The following is a 23,586-nucleotide window of genomic DNA, read 5'->3' as shown; positions in this document are numbered from 1 at the left end:
AATATCTTTATATCCTGCCTAATTGATAGGAATAGAGATTTTTATGAAAATGGTACCCTCCAACAATTTCTTTAATTAGATCTTCAAATATAGTCATTTTTTTATTCTGGATTTTCCGCTAGTCAAAGATGGAGAGCGAGGCTAGGTCTCTAGAGTGCATACATGATATAGAGAAGTTGTTAAAGGGTCGAAAGATATAGAGAATGACTTTTCTTCAAATGTCCTCTTCAAATAATGATCTAGGGAGTGAGTTTAAGAAAACTCTTAGAGATGATCTTAATCAGTGATTGACCTGATTAACGTAAAATTTTCAAGCAACTTGGCAAGTTGCCACAACTTGATCTTTCGCTGCAACTCGATCTTATATATGCACATCAATGGTTGCTTTCTCTTATTTTCATGAAAACAACACTTGTGAACAATGATCACCGGCTTCGTTTGTGGTTTGTGGAAACATGGCATACTTGAAATATTCCTAGTACATTCTGCTTAATGTCTTATTACCGGAATGTAGTAATGTTATAACACTATTGGTAACCTCGACCTTATACAACAAAACTATTGTATAACCAGTCCTAATGAAAATTATTTTGGTGCCGATGACCTCCTTAATTCCCAGTTTGTGTTCCTCTTTTTCTTAAATGGCACAGTTTGTATTCCTCAGCAAAAATAAATCAAACAATCAGTAAATGCTCTTGTTTACATAACTTTGTCAGGCAACTGGGCAACTTGAGAAATCTTAAGCTACCAACGGTTGCTTTCTCCTCGCCAGGAAAACAATGCTTGTGCACTGGCTTCCTTTTTATAATTAAGCAACCAACCATGGCATATTTTGGAACATTCCAGGCTCCCAACAAAATTCAAATTAATGACTTGATTGCTACTAGTAGTATATATATAACGATGTCTTTTAACGAAAATAGTATATCACAATACTACTACTGAGTTTTCTTTTCTCTGGAATAAAGCCCATGACCAAAGGCAGCACTCAAATACTAAGCAAACAGCTAAGATCATCATAAGAAAGATGTTAAACAACAGCTAAGTGGCGAAAGTGTCCAGTGCGACCGGCGCATTAGCTCACACTTTTGATGCATACGTACTCATCTAGATATCAAAACCTGACAAATGAGCCGCCAAGTCATCATAATATGTCCCTTTGTTCTTTTCTGAAAATTGGGGTTGGAGGCAGGTCATCATGACAGGCGAATATGCCAGGAACACTATGCGGAGGATAGAAAGATCTATGCATGGCAGGATCGAAAGCTACGCGTATATTGGTTCTAATCAAGTGGTCCAGGTACCTGATGGAAACGGGGCCTATAAAAATTGGATCTGTCTACTCAACGACCGGTAGTTTTAGCCCATCTCATCAACTGATTTTTTTTCATGCACTTATATTGTTTTATAACTATATTTATATCGTCTTATTATTATATTTACAATGACTGTTTTAGTGTAATTTATTAAATAGAGTGATGTAATTAGGAGATAATACAAATATATGTCAAATTTTTCAGACAAATTTATAAATTATTTCTATGGAATACAAATATCAGTGAAGATATATCAAATTACTCACAAATTGTTCAGAATAAATTACAAATTTTAAACAAATTCCAGTGGGACCCACCCTCCCCACCCTTATCACTTCCCTTCTGGCCTTCCTTGAGCCACAACCATTGCCGCACCCTGCGCTCGACCTCCTCGTCGCTAGCCTGTAACATCCTAAAATTTGCATTCTTTTAAAATTAGTAAATATGATTTATTTAAGCAAAGGTGTGTGCATTAAAAGATAGGGAAATAATAAATTTTGTGGAATTAAAATTTAAAAATAGGGTTAGAAACTTTTTGATGCATATATGCTGCTGCATATCATTTTGTGAATGCTTGGAAATTTGTTAAAGATTTCAAAAAGAATTGAAATTTGAATTTAAAAAGGGTTTTGGAAAATAGAAGAAATAGAAAAGGAAAGAATCTTTTATTTCCTTTCCCTTTCTTGAAATCGGCCCGCTGGCCCCCTCTCCCCTTTTCCCCGCTCGGCCCAGCACCGCAGCCCCAGCCCAGCTCTCCCCTTTCCCCGCCCCGTGGCCCAGCACCCCGCCAACCGCAGCCCAGCCGCGCGCCTCGGCCGCTCGGCCCAGCAAGCCGCGCCAGGCAACCGTCGCCCACGCTCCCCCGTGCCCTGCCGCTGATGCCCGGGCCCCGCTTGTCGGCGCCGCCTTCTTCCCCGCGTGGCTCAGAACCGCTCGAGCCCGGCCTGGCCGCAACTGCCACCCATGATTGGCGTCGTGGGAGCGCCCCCCTCGCGCCCCGGCCGCTTCAAATAGCAGCTGAGCCTTTCCCCGCGCACCCTGCTGCTCCCCGCTCTCTTCTTCGCGCTCGCCAAGCACCGAGGAAGCCCGCAACCGCCATAGCCGAAGGTCACCGGAATCCGCCATCTTCTCCTTCGCACGGACCGCCGCCACCGAGCTTCCCCGTCATCCTTCTTCCCCGCGGTGAGAACCCCCTGGCATCCCTCTATCTCTCGGTGCCCTTACTTTCTCTTTTCTTAGCTTCTTGAGCCCTGGCCGCGAGCTCCGCAAGCCGTCATCACCGGCCATGGCGGCCACCGCGCTACCCGCCGTTCCCGGCCGCCGTAACGGCATGGCCGAGACCCCCTTCCTCCCCCGTGCTCACCGGTGCTCTCGGTTTCGCATTTGGTGAACCCTAGCCCCTAACCGCGCGCGACCGAGACCTCCACGCCACCGGCAATGGCGCCTCACCACCGGCGTCACTGTGCCCGGCCGGAATTCTTCTCTCTCTCCCCAAGTCTAATCTGAACCGCTCGTTTCTAATCCAACGGCCGAGATCAGCCGATACCCCTTCGCGTGGCTGTTTTACAAAAGAGACCCTAGACTTTTCTAAGTCCTAACCCGCAGTCCAAGGCGTATTTTCCCGAGTGCGCAATCTCGTTTGGAAAACGTAAACTTCACGATTTAAGTCAAAAATACGTTTTCAGTATTTACATAAATGTCATTTGAACTGTTTCGCTTATAAAATTGTCGTTTTAGCTCCGAATTGATCCATTCAAATCGCGTTAGCTTCGTAATTCTATAACCTACATGTTAGAACCACTGTTAGTCAAGTTTGGAACTTTTTAAATTCATGGTTAGATTTAATTAAATATATTGCTATAGGAAAACCCGTTTAAATCATAACTTTCGCATTTTAGCTCCGTTTTTCGTGAACTTCGCGTTGACGTGATCGTAGCGAGACGTAGATTATGTTTACAAACATTTATCTTGTTTTCAATATTGTTGGTGTACTGTTCTAATGATAGGAATATTTGCTTTGCATGAATGCTTTTAGACTGTTGTATGTTGCCGTGTTGGTCACGTTCAGACGGTGAGGAAAACGTTGGAGACCAAGAATTCTTCGACGACCAGCAGGACCAGCACGAGTTTGTGAACCAAGGCAAGTATAGCATGAGCCTTCCTTAATATCCTATTTCACTTTAATTAATTACTCATTTGCATGTGTCTAATTTTGATACCCGTAAGGACATCCTAGTGATTGTTTATCTTGTTCCTTGTTTCCTATAGGTTAAATGCATATGGATATATTGCTAGTGCTCTAACTGAATTTGATATACATGATGATGAATAATACTATGGAACTAAGAGTTTAACATGATTCATAACAACTGTTCCATAGGGCGAAGGTGCAAATGACCTTTGTTCATGTTGCTCCCAGCTCTCCATAAGGACTTATCTGTCGGCAAAAGCTGGGACTGACAGTGCAACCAGGAGAGTCATATGGCTCTGACTTTAGCTCAGTAATAGGATCTTTCCTAGCTAGTTAGAGGTTATATTTTTGGCGCAAATGGGGCTTGCCACGTTGGGTATAGGGCTGCCTCTGTTTCTATGAGTATAGCCGCGATGGATATGTGCCATAGGAAAGGGGGGTTCCTACATCTGCCTGCCAAGAAAACCTAGCGGCCTTAACTTGTTAGGGAAACCTATGAAATAGCTTCATAGTGTACCCTGCCCGCTCACCTTGGTAGTGACATGGGAGTAATTAACCCGGGCATATGGGGATCACGACTCGCGGTGAATGTGCACCACCTCTGCAGAGGGTAACAAACTATTATAACAGCCGTGCTCACGGTTACGAGCGGCCCGGAAAACTCACAGAATAACAGAATACTTGTTGTTGATCATTTAAGTTGTTCTATGATGATATATGGTACACTTGACACTGATATATGTTCTTATGGGATTAAATAGGAGCTTAAGCAAAACTTGATAATATCTGATAATAAAAGCTTGACCTACTAAAAATGCTAACTGCAGTAAACCAGAGTCAATCCTTTTTGAGCTTCATAACCCCATGTTAGCTTGCTAAGTATGGAATGTACTTACACTTGTTTATTTTCTTTATTTGGATAAAAATCCCGGATGGGTAACAGATGACAACGGGTATGAGGATTTCCCTGAGGATTTTTAGGCTTGTGGTCAATCAGTTGACCTTCCCTGTGATGGTGTTCCACGAGAGTGTTATCCTTTACTATTCTGTTGTGTTGTGTAAGACTACTTAATGTTATTATTTATGATGTAAGAGACACCGTGATGATACTTTATGTGATTTGTCGACTTGTGTGTGTGATTGATTCATGGGCACACACGAGTTTTATGCATTCAATTTTATCCTTAAAATTGGGTGTGACAAATTGGTATCAGAGCCAGGTTGACTGTAGGACGCAAGCCTAGTTAGAAAATGGTCGTTTTAGCATCTTTGCTCCTCTGGTTTCTTGCTTACTGTCTTATTCTTGTTATTTTATTAAAACATTTATGCTTTTCATACCTTAATCTATTATTTAAATTTATTGATTCTAATTCTATCTCACTTTAAATCTATAGATGTCTCATAATCCAAAGACTGCTCGACTCAGCACCGCCGGCTATCGTGCCATGTTCACACCGCGTGCCCCACGGGCAGAGAGGGAGATTGTGATCATCTCCGACGATGAGGAGATGGCTACACCGACGCCTACACCTGCTACTACACCAGTCGCCGTGCCCGTCTATCCTGTTGTAGCTACGCCTGAGGAGTCGACGGCTACTTCCCCTACACCTGCACCCTCCCCAGCTGCTCCCGTGGAGGATGAGGAGATTGGCTGGAAGTGCAAGTACTACTTCAAGCCAGCTCTAGAGATAGCCTACTACCACACTCTCCTCACCCACGTGCTGGACGACTACTACCCCGACTTGCACGCCTCCATCAGCTACCACTGCGCCGAGTACCAACATCCATTGGAGGCTACCTTCTGGAAGGTAGAGCTGGTGGTCACCGCTTGGAACGATATCAAGAATGGACATGAGGTGGAGACTGTCCACTGTGCCCCTGCCAGGAGAGCCCATACTTTGGATGGCATGGAGGATGCAGCACAGAATGCCTACATCCACTATCATGGTCGTCACTTTGAGGCCATGAGGGAGGATCGCTTCAGGTTCCTTTCTTGAAATAATCATGAGGGTGTTTGGCAGGTTTTGGCTCCACCAGAGAATGACCCAACTCTAGAGGCAATGGTGCAGCATGTCCACGCTATGTAGGGAGTGGATGAGGAAGTCAAAGGAGAACTGCGTGCATCTCAGAGGGCGTAGAGACGTCTTCAGAAACAAGTGGATGAACTTCGAGCACAACTTGGACAGCCTTCCATCTACAAGAAGAAGCGCCGGTCCTTCACCATGATTGACACCGCTCCATAGGTGTTAGGTGCCTTGATCTAGATTACCACGTCGTTAGTTTGTGTTCTTATTTAGTCTTGTTGGTCTTGTGAACTTGGTTGATTAGATGTTTAATCTGTGAACTTGGTTGATTTGGTATTTTGCTTGATTGCTGGAAGTTTGTGGGCATGTTCACAACTTCCTTAGATTGGAACTTTTAGTTAGAATGAAATCTTAATGCAGATGTTTCGCTTTATCTTATCTCTGCTGTGCTGATTTCTGGAGCAGCCTGTGTTCTTTTTCTGGTATCTCGAAATCTAGGATGATAAAAATTCTGAAATTTTTGTGGAAATAACTAGACCTCTGTATCTTTCGAGTGTCTTTAGAATCACGTCAATAGCTGTTCAGGTTTGGGAGATCTAGCCGTCACAAGTTGATGTTCCTACGCTGTCTGGAACTCAGAACAGTTTTGGTTTAGCTCTACTTTTGACCATGTGCGTGTCAGAATCTGTAAAAGTGGTCTAAATGAAAGTTGTAGCTTATGTCCTAAGCTTTCTAACAAATCTTGGTGCACCTCTGTTGGATCTCTGAAACTTGAGATATAATAGTTTTACTGAACTGCTGAATTTGAGTCTTGTCCAGAAAATTCTCAGTATTGTGTCTTATCTTTTGTAAGCTCTCTATAAATGGAAAAAAATCTCTAAATTTTGCACATTTGTTGGAAAACAGATGGTCGAAAGAGGAGGAAGAGGCAGAGGCCATGGTCGTGGGTGTGATGCTCTTCTAAATCCACCACCGCCACCTGTGACCATGGAACAGATATTGGGAATGCAAGCGCAGCTGATGCAAGCTATGATGCAGCGCTTGGACAATGAACCTACAAGAGGGCCACCACCTGTTTAGGTTAGAGATAAGCGTGGAGAGTTTATGAAAGGTCGTCCACCGGTGTTCACCCATGCCTCGGACTCTATGGAGGCAGATGATTGGTTGCGTGCTGTGGAGAAACAACTAAACATAGCACAATGCAATGACCTTGAGAAGGTGTTGTACGCTTCTGGACAACTCCAAGGAGCTGCTCAGGATTGGTGAGAATCATTCCAGTTTGGACGTTCCAATAATGCTCCTGCTATCACTTGGTAGGAATTCAAGGACAATTTTTGGTCATACCATATTCCTGATGGACTAGTGAAACTAAAGCAGGAAGAATTTAGATCTCTCAAGCAAGGATCAATGACTATGGCGGAGTATCGGGACAAGTTCGCCCAACTATCACGCTACGCTCCTAATAATGTAGTGGATGATAAGGATAAGCAACGCCGTTTCCTCAAGGGAGTCTATGATGGACTACAGCTCTAGCTAATGTCTAATACTTACCCTAACTTCCAGTCTTTGGTGAATCACGCAATCGTGATTGACGATAAGCGTAAGGAGATGGAAGCTAAGAAGAGAAGGCTCCAAGGGCAAGCTTCTGAAAGCAACACTCGCCCACGTGCTTATCCCCAGCAAGGTTTCTAGTAGAGGAATCAAGGACCAACTCACCAGGGAAACCGTAGTCAGTATCCTCAGCGGAACCAGTTCCAGCAACGCCCTTAGTACCAGCAACAGTTTGGAAATCAGCGTCCCCCGCAATAGACCAGCAATCCTGCAACACACTAGGGAGTGCCTAACAATGCTCCTATGAAGAGTGGTGCATCCAACAATCCCAATGCCTGTTACCGATGTGGAGAAGTATGTCACTACGCTCATCAGTGTCCTAAGAAGCAGAACCAACAAGCACCTCAGAACCAGACCAATAATCAAAAGTTCAATGCCCGACCACCTCACACAGCGAAGGTGAACTATGTGTCATCTGATGCAGCTCAGAAGACGCTTGAGGTCATGTTGGGTACGTTCAGCGTCAACTCTATCTCTGCTACCGTACTTTTGATTCTGGTGCTTTGCATTCTTTTATCTCCCAAGCTTTTGTTAGAATGCATAGCATACCTTTGTGTGCCATGAAAAACCCCATACCAGTGAATTCCCCGGGAGGTAGTATGCCTACTTCTTATTGGAGCCCCTCAACTAGCATTTCCTTAAGGGGGGTAGACTTCAAAGTGAAGCCTATTGTGTTGAGAACAGCGGAAATTAATCTTATCCTGGGAATGGATTGAATGAAACAACATCAGGCAGTGATTCAGTGTCAGGAGAAATTTGTGGTTGTGACATCACTCAATGGGGATAGAATCTATGTAGAAGTAGTAGTGCAAGCTCAGCCTACAGCCACAGTGAACCAGCTAGATGGTGAAGTCAATGAACAAGATCATGTCGTGGAGGAGTTCCCGGATGTCTTCCCTGATGACTTGCCAGGTATGCCACCTGACCAAGACATTGAATTCATTATTGAATTATTACCTGGAACTACACCAATAGCTAAATGTCCATATAGAATGGGAGTTAATGAATTAGAAGAGCTTAAGAAACAACTAAAAGAGTTGCAAGAAAAAGGTTTCATATGCCCCAGTTCTTCCCCATGGGGGGGCCCTGTGATCTTTGTGGATAAGAAGGATAGTAGTCAACAGATGTGTGTGGATTACCTCTCACTTAATGAGGTTACCATCAAGAATAAATACCCTTTGCCTAGGATTGATGATTTGTTTGATCAATTGAGAGGAGCATATGTGTTCTCCAAGATTGATCTCCGATCTGGTTATCATCAGCTTAAGATTCGGAACTTGGATATACCCAAGACAGCATTCACTACATGGTATAGATTATATGAGTACACCGTTATGTCTTTTGGATTGACCAATGCACCCGCATACTTCATGTATCTGATGAATAAGGTGTTCATGGAGTTTCTGGATAAATTTGTGGTAGTATTCATAGATGACATACTAATATTCTCCAAGACTGAAGAAGAACATGTGGAACACATAAGGTTGGTCTTGCAAAAGCTTAGAGAACATAAATTGTACGCTAAGCGGAGCAAGTGTGAGTTTTGGTTAAAGGAAGTCTCTTTTCTGGGTCATGTAGTCTCCAATGGTGGAATAGCAGTGGATCCAGGCAAAATGTAAGATGTACTGAATTGGAAACCACCAACTACTGTAAGTGAGATTCGTAGCTTTTTAGGATTAGCTAGTTATTACCAAAGGTTCATTGAAGGCTTTTCCATGCTAGCCAAGCCCATGACAGCTCTGTTGGAAAAGAATGCTAAGTATGTATGGTCGGATAAATGCCAGACAAACTTTGAAGAGTTAAAGAAGAGATTGACTACAGCTCCAGTATTAATCTTGCCTAATTTAAGCAAGAACTTCTCTATATATTATGATGCATCCCATTTGGGTCTTGGATGTGTGCTTATGCAAGAGGGAAGAGTGGTTGCATATGCATCTAGACAACTAAGGAAGCATGAGTTGAATTATCCTACTCATGACTTAGAATTGGCAGCTGTGGTTCATGCTTTGAAGATCTGAAGACATTATCTAATTGGACATAAGAGTGATATCTATACTGATCATAAGAGTTTGAAGTATATCTTTACCCAATCAGATCTGAATCTGAGACAACGTCGTTGGTTGGAATTGATCAAAGACTATGATTTAGAAGTGCATTATCACCCGAAAAAGGCAAACGTCATAGCTGATGCACTTAGCAGAAAGAGCTATGCCAATGGACTTTAGATAACATCTATGTTAGTAGAGTTGTGTGCTGAAATGGAGTATCTCAACTTGAGCCTGGCCACTAATGCAATGGAATTGGTGATAGAACCTACATTGGAGCCAGAGATACGCAAAGGTCAATTAGAGGACGAAAAACTTAAGGAGATAGCAGAGAATGTAGTGCTTGAAAAGGCACCCGGATTCAGAATGGATGAGAATGGTACTCTTTGGTTCGAGAAAAGGATATGTGTACCTGAAGTGAAAGCTATATGAGATGCAATTCTGCAAGAGGCCCATGAGTTTGCTTACTCTATACATCTCAGGAGTACCAAGATGTACTTAGATCTCAAGGAGAAGTATTGGTGGTATGATTTGAAGAGAGATGTGGCAGAATATGTGGCTTTGTGTGACACTTGTCAAAGAGTGAAAGCTAAGCGTCAAAGACCTGCAGGGTTACTACAACCAATGAAGACCCCTGAATGGAAATGGGAAGAAGTTGGTATGGATTTTATTGTAGGACTGCCCCGCACTCAAAGAGGTTATGATTCAATATGGGTAATAGTGGATTGACTCACCAAGGTTGCTCACTTTTTACCAGTCAAGACTATCTATAATGGTGCAAGACTAGCAGAGTTGTACATGGAAAGAATAGTGTGCTTACATGGTGTTCCCAAGAAGATTGTGTCAGATAGAGGCACTCAGTTTACATCGCAATTCTGGCATAAAGTGCATAGGTCTTTGGGGACAAAGTTGAATTTCAGTTCTGCTTACCACCCACAAACTGATGGACAGACTGAAAGGATCAACCAGATTTTGGAAGATATGTTGAGAGCATGTGCACTTCAGTATGGTGATAGTTGGGATAAGAGTCTGCCTTACGCAGAGTTCTCGTACAACAACAGTTATCAGAAGAGTCTCAAGATGGCACCTTTCGAAGTGTTGTATGGACGTAAGTGTAGAACGCCTTTGTTCTAGAATCAGACTAGAGAAACTCAAGTGTTTGGTCCTGATGTCCTTAGAGACGTGGAAGAATAAGTGAGAATGATTAGAGACAATTTGAGAGTAGCTTGGTCCTGACAGAAGAGTTACGCTGATACCCACAGAAGAGAGCTGACTTTCAAGATTGGTGATTATGTGTACTTGAAAGTGTCACCAATAAGAAGTGTGAGAAGATTCAATATGAAGGGAAAGTTAGCACCAAGGTATATAGGGCCTTTTAAGATCCTAGAGAGACGTGGAGAGGTAGCTTATCAGTTGGAATTGCCTGAGAGTTTGTCCAGTGTGCACGACGTGTTCCATGTTTCCTAATTGAAAAAGTGTCTGAGGGTACCAGAAGAACAGATTCCTTTAGAAGAACTTGCTGTCAAGGAAGATCTTACTTATGAAGAGTATCCGATAAAGATCTTGGAAACTACCGAAAGAGTTATGAGAAGCCGAACAGTAAAGATGTGCAAGGTGCAGTGGAATCGTTATACAGAGGATGAGGCTACTTGGGAAAGAGAAGATGATCTGAGAAAGACTTATCCCCAACTGTTTGAGTAAGCAATCACCCGAATCTCGAGGACGAGATTCATCTTAAGGGGGGTAGAATTGTAACATCCTAAAATTTGCATTCTTTTAAAATTAGTAAATATGATTTATTTAAGCAAAGGTGTGTGCATTAAAAGATAGGGAAATAATAAATTTTATGGAATTAAAATTTAAAAATAGGGTTAGAAACTTTTTGATGCATACATGCTGCTGCATATCATTTTGTGAATGCTTGGAAATTTGTTAAAGATTTCAAAAAGAATTGAAATTTGAATTTAAAAAGGGTTTTGGAAAATAGAAGAAATAGAAAAGGAAAGAATCTTTTTTCCTTTCCCTTTCTTGAAATTGGCCCGCTGGCCCCCTCTCCCCTTTTCTCCGCTCGGCCCAGCACCGCAGCCCCAGCCCAGCTCTCCCCTTTCCCCGCCCCGCGGCCCAGCACCCCCGCCAACCGTAGCCCAGCCGCGCGCCTCGGCCGCTCGGCCCAGCAAGCCGCGCCAGGCAATCGTCGCCCACGCTCCCCCGTGCCCTGCCGCTGACGCCCGGGCCCCGCTTATCGGCGCCGCCTTCTTCCCCGTGCGGCTCAGAACCGCTCGAGCCCGGCCTGGCCGCAACTGCCACCCACGATTGGCGTCGTGGGAGCATCCCCCTCGCGCCCCGGCCGCTTCAAATAGCAGCCAAGCCTTTCCCCGCGCACCCTGCTGCTCCCCGCTCTCTTCTTCGCGCTCGCCAAGCACCGAGGAAGCCCGCAACCGCCACAGCCGAAGGTCACCGGAATCCGCTGTCTTCTCCTTCGCACGGACCGCCGCTGCCGAGCTTCCCCGTCATCCTTCTTCCCCACGGTGAGAACCCCCTGGCACCCCTCTATCTCCCGGTGCCCTTACTTTCTCTTTTCTTGGCTTCTTGAGCCCTAGCAGCGAGCTCTGCAAGCCATCATCGCCGGCCATGGCGGCCACCGCGCTACCCGCCGTTCCCGGCCGCCGTAACGGCATGGCCGAGACCCCCTTCCTCCCCCACGCTCATCGGTGCTCTCGGTTTCGCATTTGGTGAACCCTAGCCCCTAATCGCGCGCGACTGAGACCTCCACACCGCCGGCAATGGCGCCTCACCGCCGGCGTCACTGTGCCCGGCCAGAATTCTTCTCTCTCCCTCCCCAAGTCTAATCTGAACCGCTCGTTTCTAATCCAACGGCCGAGATCAGCCGATACCCCTTCGCGTGGCTGTTTTACAAAAGAGACCCTGGACTTTTCTAAGTCCTAACCCGCGGTCCAAGGCGTATTTTCCCGAGTGCGCAATCTCATTTGGAAAACGTAAACTTCACGGTTTAAGTCAAAAATACGTTTTCAGTATTTACATAAATGCCATTTGAACTATTTCGCTTATAAAATTGTCGTTTTAGCTCCGAATTGATCCATTCAAATCGCGTTAGCTTCGTAATTCCATAACCTACATGTTAGAACCACTGTTAGTCAAGTTTGGAACTTTTTAAATTCATGGTTAGATTTAATTAAATATATTGCTATAGGAAAATCCGTTTAAATCATAACTTTCGCATTTTAGCTCCGTTTTTCGTGAACTTCGCGTTGACGTGATCGTAGCGAGACGTAGATTATGTTTACAAACATTTATCTTGTTTTCAATACTATTGGTATGCTGTTCTAATGATAGGAATGTTTGCTTTGCATGAATGCTTTTGGAATGTTGTATGTTGCCGTGTTGGTCACGTTCAGACGATGAGGAAAACGTTGGAGACCAAGAATTCTTCGACGACCAGCAGGACCAGCACGAGTTTGTGAACCAAGGCAAGTATAGCATGGGCCTTCCTTGATATCCTATTTCACTTTAATCAATTACTCATTTGCATGTGTCTAATTTTGATACCCGTAAAGACATCCTAGTGATTGTTTATCATGTTCCTTGTTTCCTATGGGTTAAATGCATATGGGTAGATTGCTAGTGCTCTAACTGAATTTGATATACATGATGATGAATGATACTATGGAACTAAGAGTTTAACATGATTCATAACAACTGTTCCATAGGGCGAAGATGCAAATGACATTTGTTCATGTTGCTCCTAGCTCTCCATAAGGACTTATCTGTCGGTAAAAGCTGGGACTGACAGTGCAACCGGGAGAGTCATATGGCTCTGACTTTAGCTCAGTAATAGGATCTTTCCTAGCTAGTTAGAGGTTACATTTTTGGCGCAAATGGGGCTTGCCACATTGGGTATAGGGCTGCCTCTGTTTCTATGAGTATAGCCGCGATGGATATGTGCCATAGGAAAGGGGGGTTCCTACATCTGCCTGCCAAAGAAACCTAGCGGCCCTAACTTGTTAGGGAAACCTATGAAATGGCTTCATAGTGTACCCTACCCGCTCACCTTGGTAGTGACATGGAAGTAATTAACCCGGGCATATGGGGATCACGACTCGCGGTGAATGTGCACCACCTCTGCAGAGGGTAACAAACTATTATAACAGCCGTGCTTATGGTTACGAGCGGCCCGGAAAACTCACAGAATAACAGAATACTTGTTGTTGATCATTTAAGTTGTTCTATGATGATATATGGTACACTTGACACTGATATATGTTCTTATGGGATTAAATAGGAGCTTAAGCAAAACTTGATAATATCTGATAATAAAAGCTTGACCTACTAAAAATGCTAACTGCAGTAAACCAGAGTCAATCTTTTTTGAGCTTCATAACCCCATGTTAGCTTGCTAAGTATGAAATGTACTTACACTTGTTTATTTTCTTTATTTGGATAAAAATCCCGGATGGGTAACATATGACAACGGGTATGAGGATTTCCCTAAGGATTTTTAGGCTTGTGGTCAACCAGTTGACCTTCCCTATGATGGTGTTCCACGAGAGTGTTATCCTTTACTATTCCGCTGTATTGTGTAAGACTACTTAATGTTATTATTTGTGATGTAAGAGACACTGTGATGATACTTTATGTGATTTGTCGACTTGTGTGTGTGACTGATTCCTAGGCACACATGAGTTTTGTGCATTCAATTTTATCCTTAAAATTGGGTGTGACATGGCCCCCGGCCTTGCGCCGTGCCCGCCATGGCTGGAGTAGCGAGCTCCGAGGCCGGCCACGCCTGCTGCTTCGCCGGCCGCACCCCCTGCTGGCCGCGCCGTCCGCCCGAGCCATCCGCGCCCATCTGACGGCCAAAACAGTTGGTTGACAGAGGCTCACAAATCAACCGGTTGATGCGTAGCAATTCTGTAAAAATTCCCTGGTCAAGACAAAAACTCATACGAAATCATGTTTTAAATTCGGGGAAAGGGGATGGTAATTGGTGGCCACATCATGATCTTCACGCCATTGGTGCACTGGTCTAGTTCTCCATCAAGAAGCTATCGATGATTACGTCGCGCATGGAAGATTCGGCTTCGCCAATACGCCAACGATATCATCAACTCTGACCACCAGCGCTCTGAGCTGAAAGAAGAAAGAACAGCAACAGAAGCGCCGAATTATTTCAGCCCCAAATTTCGAATTGAATGCTGTGTGGTAGTATGAAATCCTGATGAAGAGAATTAATGCGTGATGTTCAAGCAAGCCATGTTTAACTGGAAATTTAGTAAATTTTGTAAACACGCCGCGTAGGATCCGGCAGTTTATGAATTGCCTATGTATGTGATAACGACCGCTGTCTGAATGTCCATAGGACAGACAGAGAGCCCTGAATCCTCACTAAAATCACAGGAATGGATTCTTCATGTCGGACGCGGGACGCGCGATGAAAAAAAAAATTGCGGAAGAAATCATGGATCCTGATTGGGCTCAGTTTGGCGCACCGCGCACGTGAAGATGAGCATCACATTGACAATCACAGCCAATAGCCATGCATGATTGGTACTCACTCCACTCCATTAAGCCCAACAAAATCATTGAAGGTTATTAGCATCTCCTTCAACCAATCAACAACCATTAGTTCAACATCAAGAGTGGTTTCCCGTCAGTCGCAGGCCCCCGAATAATTTTTTTATAAGCCAGATGATTCACAAAGTTTATTTATTTTTCAGCAAAGTTGGCTTCATCAATCTTACTCCTCTTCTGATTAAAGAATCAGTAGCAAAGTAGTAGTAGTAGTAGCAAGGAACATTAACATGATTTCCTCTGGGAGGGCAGCAGATAAGAACACATCTTACTTGAAAAGGCCAAGCATATCACCAACAAATTAAGTAACACAATGGTTATCACTTTATGCGCAGTGACTTACCTTAAAATCTGGATGATTTTGTATTCAGTGACTTGGCTTTATTGCAATGTGCAATTTAGATATCAATCCTTGCTTTGGACTACACTTTAGTGGCTAGCATCTGCAAGTTGCAGTGTTGCACTGTATCTGTGATGCTACTAGATGAGTAAAAAAGTCGTTATATGCAACGCGACTATATATTTCTGAATTATTTACTCAAAGCGATCCTCAGACTCTCGCGTGATCTAAACAATTGCTCCACATGACTGTAGATTGTATTGTCCTCCATGCTCTGTTACTAAAAAAAAATCCATGGCATGTAACCAGCACTTATTATAGCCGGCTAATCTTGAAATTTAAGATACTTTGTATTCACTTGCACGAATGTTTGTCTTGTGCTAGTAGAAGCCTACTGGATTTGACTTAGTCTCAGCAGAGTATATCTGAAAGTAGTTCTATGTCATCTATGATTTAATCTGAAAAAAAAAGTAGTTCCAATCGACCGGACCTCTGCCTCTGTGTCTTTCGGTTTCCTATATGTATTCAGCAAGGAATGGCATCTTCAATCCTCAGCCAGAAATGATTGGCATCTTCAACTTTCAGCACTGTTAAATCATAAATGTACAGATTGGATGAATTTGAACTAAATGACACGAAAGATGGGATTCTCCCATCCTGTACTAGCTTTTATATATACTTCAAATCTCTCACGGCCCCTTTTCTCCAAAATTTCTGATGTTCCACATCTCCTAAGGGCTTGTACAAGGGCTGGAGAAATTTCAGCGCTCATGTCCGAATTTAAGCATACAAATATTCAGAACTAATAAAAATGTAAATTACGAAAAGAGGACTAGCGCCGCCTGCAAGAACAAATCTTTGATCCGTCCCATTCAGATTCAGGCGGTCAAGAGGCGGCCTCCTGGAACTCCACCACCACCACGGCCTTGTCCTTCTGCTTGCCGCCCGCGTCGGCGTTGCGGAGCAGCCGCCGCACCGCCGCGATGAGCCGCTCGGCCGCGGCCGGCGTCCCCCCACCGAGCGCGCGGCAGAAGGCGGCGTGCCCCGCGATCGCCGTCTCGACCTCCAGCACCGATCCGCCCCCGGCGGCGACCTCCTCGCCCACGGCGTCGCCGCAGAGCCCGCACAGCCAGCGCCCGCCGTACCGCGCGCGCACGCCGGCCGCGTACGCCGGCGTGCACTCCTCCCTGAGCCCGCAGCACGCGCACACCTCCCACTCCTCCGCCTCGGCCACGGCCACGATGGCCGGCGCCACCTCCTGCCCGGCCACCGCCGCCGCCGCGGACATCGGGGAGAAGCCTAGAGAATCGGCCGGCGCGGTACGGCTGAAGGCAGGGGAAACAAAGCTTCTGCTCCCCGAATTCGAATCCGTCAAGGCAAGGGCAGCAGCAAAGAGGTGCTACTCGCCGGTGGTGAGGGCGTGGGGCAGGAGTGGTGGATGGAGCGGCGGTTCGTCCATGGAGGAGGAGGTGGAGGCCTGGAGGGCAGCGGTGCTGCGATTGGTGGAGCTGGTCGCTCTGTGGGTGTGCGGCTTTTGTATTTGAGGAGACGAGCTGGAATGGAACGGGGGGAGTCAGTGAGGCCGGCAGCGTCGGTTAAAATGGCGGGAGGAAGGAGAAGGGTGTGGTGAGGGGGTTCGCATGGGGCCCGCATCGCAAATGATTGAGGTGGGAATTGCTTGGTGTTGGGGGGTTTGATGAAACTGCGGCTGCTGAGCTGGCAGCGACAGCTACCAGGCCTGTTCAGCTGGAATTATTCAATCGTAAATTATCGTAAATTTTTAGTTAAAACAATATTTTTTTTACACTAAACCAGCCAGCATTACTTTTTTACGATCCAGCAACAAACAAGCCCAGCCAAACGAACATGATGTATGCTTATTGTTGTCATTTGGTAGGTGTTAAATTGATGAAGCCCCCCCAAAATTTCAACTAAGCAAGGATATCAAGGTCTTGTTTGGTGCAACTCCGTTTTACTTGTGGAGCCATTCTTTTTACTCTACGAATAGCTTTTGTCGGGTACCATAAAAAGGAGGTTTATGTAAGGAATAAATCATCGGCTGGTTAGGAATCGATTCGAATCGCCATCGCTCCTGGATAGTGAGCACTTGACTTGAGTTACTTCATCGTAATAATGTTAATGGAACACTTGGACAGTTATAATGAATATGACAATATGGAAGTTGTTAATGATCATTGGTTATCCTTATTGGCTTAATCACATGTTTGCTCTAGTATAGGTGCAAATCTAGTCGACAGGTTAATAATAATTAACTTGACAATAATGCTTTTGGAAAGGTTCTTGAAATGCTAAAAATGCTTTTTTTGCAAATGAGTCAGCTACCCTACTATAAAGCCTTCATAATCCTTGGTGTCACTTATTTTTGGTTACGTCGAGTAAGTCTAGCTGAGTATATTCTCGTACTCAGAGTTTTATTCCCACTTGTTGTAGATGGACAGATGTATTACGGCTAATGTATCAACTGCCTTTATCCTGCGATGGGTGATGCTTAGGACCATGGGCATGGTTATTTCTTACGTCTCGTATGATGCTTTTATTGGAGATGATCATTAGCTGGCACTGTATTTGAACTCCGTGTGAGTGTGTGTGGTTTGAACAAATGGCTTCCGCTACTTTTATTTGAACTTGTTTTGTAATAACTATGTTTAAACTCTGATGTATCTAAGATGCAAACTTTTATGTAATATGTGATGGTGACCGCTAAACTTATTATGATCTTGGCTGGAATGGAAGTTGATTTGAAATCCTTCGTGATTTCACGGACTACCGGGTTATATAGGCTTAAGTTTGCTAAATTGTCTGCTCTGGCGGATGATTTTCTTACTTAATTTTGTATAATTGGTCGATTCTGTTACAGGGGTCCCCTAAGCAAGAACCGAAAAAATCGCTTAGACCTTATAAAAATCAAAGCTAAGAGACAACCACCGGCAAACCCCCACCTCATTCGAGGCTCGGCTGGACCACCCTGCCCACCTCGAACAATATCTGGACTCACCCGAAGCGGGCTCGGCCCAAAATAAAACCACGAGGCCTCGGACGAGGTACCGATTCTCTGCCTCGCCCGAGGCCAGCTCGGCAACAACCCCGTCGCCTCCGCCTTGACCGACTTCTCTGACAGGACGTCACGTCCAACTAACGCGTTCAACCACTCCCGCGACGTCAGCCGAACGACGGCTCGATACAGCGGAGTGGCCGACAAGACGTGAGTCACATCGACGCCATGCCGTCCGAGATAGGACGGGGCAGTGGTTACCGGCCGCTGTGCTTAGCACTGTGCCCGCGACTGACACCCATGCTGCACTGTGCTGCCTAACCCCTGCTCCAAGGACAGCGCGGCATGGAGAGTCATGTCCAGGTCCCTGTAGCCTCGGAATCGACATACAAAGACCAACTGCTCCCTCCGAGCCTCGGCTATCCGCTTCGGGGTCCCTATAGCCTCGGGATTCGCACCCGCTGAGCCCCACATAATGGTTCAGCCTCTGCACCGGCTGGGCCTCGGCTCTCTACATTGTTAACTTACAGCGACCGGCACGTCGTCCGCAGTACGCACCATACCCTGCGCCAAGCCGCAGGAGCTCCCACGTCGTGCACAGGGCCAAGCTCCTGTATCCTCGGAGTCAGCACACCCGTGTCGTCGCCTCTACCCAGCCTCGGCTCTCTGCGCCGGTCAAACATACAGTGACCAGCACACCGCCAACAGAAGAAGGCACGTATGCCACCACAGGAGCTCCCACGTCGCACATGATCAGGCGTGATCGGCGCGTCGCTCCAGTGCACCGAGGACAAGGTCGCTTCGCCGACCATACCACCATAGTGACGAGCTACAGGGCTCAGACATGCCACCTCTGCTCACAAAAACATCACGTAGCAAATCCATGTATCGCCCCCGTGCCTCCCTTCGACTATAAAAGAGAGTGACCAGGGCCGCTTTTAGAGAACGGAGACACATAGACGGGCAAGCAACGCACAACGCTCCGTAACACGCACGCGCTCCCTGACTGCAAGAGATCAACATCTCAAGCAACCCATACCACTTCACGTAGAGACCTAGGACTAGCTCCCTCTCTCGCTCAGCTTGTAACCCCCTACTACAAGCACTTCGGTGTAAGGAATACAAGATCGCACTCTTAGACTGGACGTAGGGCACCTATTGCCTGAACCAGTATAAACCTTGTGTCTCTTTGCATCACCATCCGGGATTAGGGCACGTAGTACACTTTCACTAGTTGGTTGGGTATCCACCAGACCCAAAACACCGACAGCTTTATTGGTGGAGTTGAAACACTTTGGTAAAATCTTTAACAAAATAGTTCCTCGTGATAGGAAAAAGAAAAGATGAAATGTTTGTCATTTCTTTATCTTTCTTTCTTTATTTTTTCTCCTCTCCGATCTTTTGTTTTGCCCTCCCTCCCTCTCTTCCTTATCCACTTGCGGCGCCTCCCATCAAGTCTCCCATGGAGACCCCACCCTTCCTCCTGCGCCACGCCCACCTAGAGTCGATGCCCCATTCGCTTTTGCCTTGGCATTTTCGTACGCTCTGCATCTCACTCGCATGGAGCCGAGGCATTTTGGGGAGCCCTATATGCTTGGACGAAGGAGTCATCAGGGGGATGCTCCTGGCTCTAGATAGCATGAATCAGTGGCTGGAGCGGTGTGAAGTGGGGACCCTCGACCCATTTGGTGAGCAGAGTTGCGGAGCTACGCATGGATGCCTCTAGAAGCACTATCAATTGGAGCCTAAACTTTCAGACTATTTTTCTGGGCTATCCAGCTACCTTCTCCTAGAATGGTTTACTTGCTCTTTTAGTGTGATAGTGCCAAATAATACCAAATCATAACTATTTATATGTTTCTTGAAAAAAGGCAATGGATGCTAGACCGGCTAGTCAAGAAGCCTAGTTGTCAGGGACCAATACTAGGGTACCAGAAGAGAAGAAGCTAATAACAATCAACGTTGATTCATTCGAGTGGTCAAGAGCGTGACTACACCTCTTGCTGGGCTCTGACTCGTCCGACCACTGAGGCCATGGGCTCCTCCTCGTCCGACCCCCGATGGTTGGCTCCGCCTTAGTGGATGCTGAGGCCACGGGCTCTACCACGTCCGACCCCCGAGGGTTGGCTCTGCCTCGGTGGACGCTGAGGTCGCGGGCTCCGCCTCGTCCAACCCCCAAGGGTTGGCTCCGCCTCGGCTGACTCCTGAGGGTTGGCTCCACCTCGCCCGACCCCCAAGGGTTGGCTCTGCCTCGCCCGACGTCTGAGGGCTGGCTCTGCCTCGCTCGACGTCTAAAGGTTGGCTCCGCTTTGGCTGACTCTTGAGGATAGGCTTCGCCTCGGACGACCCTCGAGGGTTGGCTCCGCCTCAACCCACGTCTAAGGGTGGGCTCCACCTTGGCCGACCCTCGAGGATAGGCTCCACCTCGACCGACGTTAGAGGGCTGGCTCCGCTTCGCTCGATCCCTCGAACACGGTTCCTAATGGAAGCTCGCGTCGCCGTCAACCACTACGGGCTAGAAAAGTACAAGCCAAGGTCAAACTTCTAGCATCGTGCACGGAGCGGTCATGTCTCAGCACAACCCGTCCCCACGACATATCATTCCAGGGAACTCACATTGCCTACAGTGATGGGCATATGGTCACTATGCTGCCTACTCCATGTACGAACGCTGATCAGCATGCTGGTTCATCGCGCCACCCGCGGGGGGCGGAGTGGGACGTGATGACCTGCTGACAATGCCAGGGCATGGCATTGTCAGCGGACAGGCACCCGACATGGAGCTGTCCCTGTCACCCCCTGTCGTGTCAGCAGGGCCCGCATAGAGAAAAAGGGAGGCCCGATGACCCTGAAAGACTCCCTCTACCTTTCGTTCTCCTTTTTTCTCCCAATGTAACTCGTGTTTTTCCTTGGCCTATAAAAGAGAAAACAGGACGTTCCACTAAGGGGCATCGCATATCGCACTACATCATATCAAGACCACTAGCATTAAACCTCGAACACATAGCCGAGTAGCGACCGAGCTCTCAGTACCCATTCGTTCTTTCCACCAGAGACTTGGGACCTGTCCCTCTCTCGCTCGTTTGTAACCCCTACTACGAACTTTCCAGTGCTAGTAACATGAGCAGCAGCAACGAACTAGACGTAAGGATATTCTGCCCGAACCAGTATAAACCTTGTGTCCTCTTAGCATACCATCCGAGCCAAACGCGCAATAATACAAATTTACTCGTTGGTGTTTACTCGAAACACCGACACCAGTGGCACCCTTGCGGTCTGGGTTCGATCCCCCACGGGGACAAATTGTAGTGCCGGAGGTAAAAAAAGACCCTCATCTGCCCCGTGTTACCCAAAGCATAGGTTTGTGGCACCAGCCCACCGGCAAGGTAACGAGCTCCTATGTGCGGACGGGGTACGAGGTTCGGAGATTTTTCTCGAACTCAGTGATAAGTTCTGATGAGGACATCGCCAAGATGGAGTCGAGGACGACTCCAATTCGAGAAGGGGAGGATGATGAGGACATCGCCACGCTGGACACACCGACGCCATGGTCTTCCCCAAGTTCCAATTCGTTCCAAACTCAGCTGCCACGTCACCCTCAGATTCAGCAGACACGTCGTCACTGTTTCGGTCATAACTTCCTCATGCGACATCGAAACGGGCCGTTCTTGGATGCGTTGGAAAGGGGACGACGACGCCGTCGTTTTGGATCTGGTCCTAGCTCCAGAAGGTCTGTGGATCATTCTGTGTGACCACGGCAAGGTGCTACGTCACCTATTTGGGCCAACTTGGCCATGTATCGTGTCGGGCCTTAAGCCCAAGTTGTGGGCGCCCAACCCCTGGCCGTCCCCAACCCTAGGTCGAGTCTTAGACTATAAACACAGCCGCCGCCGCTGCTACACAATTGGGTTTTGTTTAGAGTTTAGTTTTCCATCGAGAAACTGAATTGTTCATTGTAATTGTGGTGACAAATCCTTTTACAGTGATCCAGGGCCCCGTTCTTGATCTCCTCCACTGTGTCGATTAGTCCTTTGGAACCGAGTTCTTGAATCCTCTATTGATATTCGCGTCATTCATATTTGCAATTTCAGATTGCGTGTTTTACCTTCTTGCTTGTGCTCTTCGATTCGCTTGCAGGAAAAGCCTTCTTGGCGAGGTCAATCAAGTTGTGCTTGGTTGATATCCAACGGAGCAGTGGTGTAACGGTTGCAGGGTTCGAATCGTGTCTGATTTGAAGCCGGATCGCCAACGTCGAGATCTCCACAAATCGAACTTACCGGCTACCTCTCGGAAGATCGGGCCTGTACTCATCAAGTTCTCTACTTTAATGCGAAATGCTCTGGGTACGCATGCTATTCCCCATAGTCCGAGTTTTTTTTCTTGAAAAAAGAACACCCAACGGACTTGGTGTCTTGTCATGCTACCATAGCACCACGTCATAACATGTTTTATTTTTGTTAAGTACGAACATCTCGAAGGTTATTTGGTTTGGGGAGTCTCCATCCGACATCAACACGTCCTATATGGGTTCAACCAACTATTTTTGGAGGAACGAGTAGATGACATGATTATGCTGGGGGATGGTGTGACGATGGACGGGTTGTTCCCTACATCAAACAAACAATACGTTTAGGATCCAACGCATGATTCAATGGCTCCACACGGTGCTATTCCATCAACCAAGAAAGAAAGAGGACCTATGATGGGAACACCAGTTGGTGCCGCCACGTCAGGGGATAACTTGGCATTAGACTGGCCACAATGTGGGCTTTTGCCGGTGCCAAGGAAGGAGAGAGAGCGTTCAAGCACCGGTGCTTAACGCGGTGGCCGGTGCCCAGTTTCAAAAAATCTTAGCATCGGGACATGTTCGTTCCACGGTGCCTGAAACATAAAAAATTCAATCCCGAACTACGAGGAAGGTGAGAGGAGCACGCCGTCCGCTGGAATGGAGGGGATGGATGAGGAGAAGGACAGGATTTTTTTTTTGGCAGGGTCCACAGTCAACCCAAGCACCGGTGCCCACGCTGTGGCTATATTTAAAATCTTAGCATCTGTATGAGGTGGAAGAGAGAGAAATCTTCTAGAACCGGCAACACTGTGGTGGCTAGTCTTAGATGCCAGCACTGGACACATATATGCTCCACCACAGCACTGTGGTACCACGTACCGGTGCCTGTCTGGACAGGTTTGGGCCTACTTGTCGATGCCACGCCTCACTTGCCTTTTTCATGCTCTCGTCAAGTGATTTTCTGTGCAGTTTTTTTAAAGATTATATAGCATAACAAATGGGAACTCGCCTGACTCCAAATGTATCGGTATGTAGTGGCATAAATAGTTGCTCAACTGTGTTCGATCGGCTAGCCAATGCACCAGTTTGACGAGTGACTACTCAGATATAGGGAGTATTATGCTACTAGCTCTGTTCTAAATTCTAAATTGTACTATCCTTTGTGTTCC

General features: G+C 46.4%; 1 protein-coding gene across 1 annotated transcript; it reads right to left on the bottom strand.

The window, feature by feature from the left end:
- Positions 1-15,578: 15,578 nt before the first annotated feature.
- Positions 15,579-16,656, bottom strand: LOC136540541 (uncharacterized). The gene has a single exon (XM_066532543.1). It carries the CDS (start codon positions 16,402-16,404, stop codon positions 16,003-16,005), a length of 402 nt encoding a protein of 133 aa, XP_066388640.1. The 5' UTR covers positions 16,405-16,656; the 3' UTR covers positions 15,579-16,002.
- Positions 16,657-23,586: the final 6,930 nt, after the last annotated feature.

The sequence above is a fragment of the Miscanthus floridulus genome, chromosome 2 (genome assembly GCF_019320115.1).
Source record: "Miscanthus floridulus cultivar M001 chromosome 2, ASM1932011v1, whole genome shotgun sequence".
In the NCBI taxonomy this organism is placed as follows: Eukaryota; Viridiplantae; Streptophyta; class Magnoliopsida; order Poales; family Poaceae; genus Miscanthus; species Miscanthus floridulus.
Note: the sequence above shows the minus strand (reverse complement) of the source record. Positions and strands in the feature narration are given on the sequence as shown.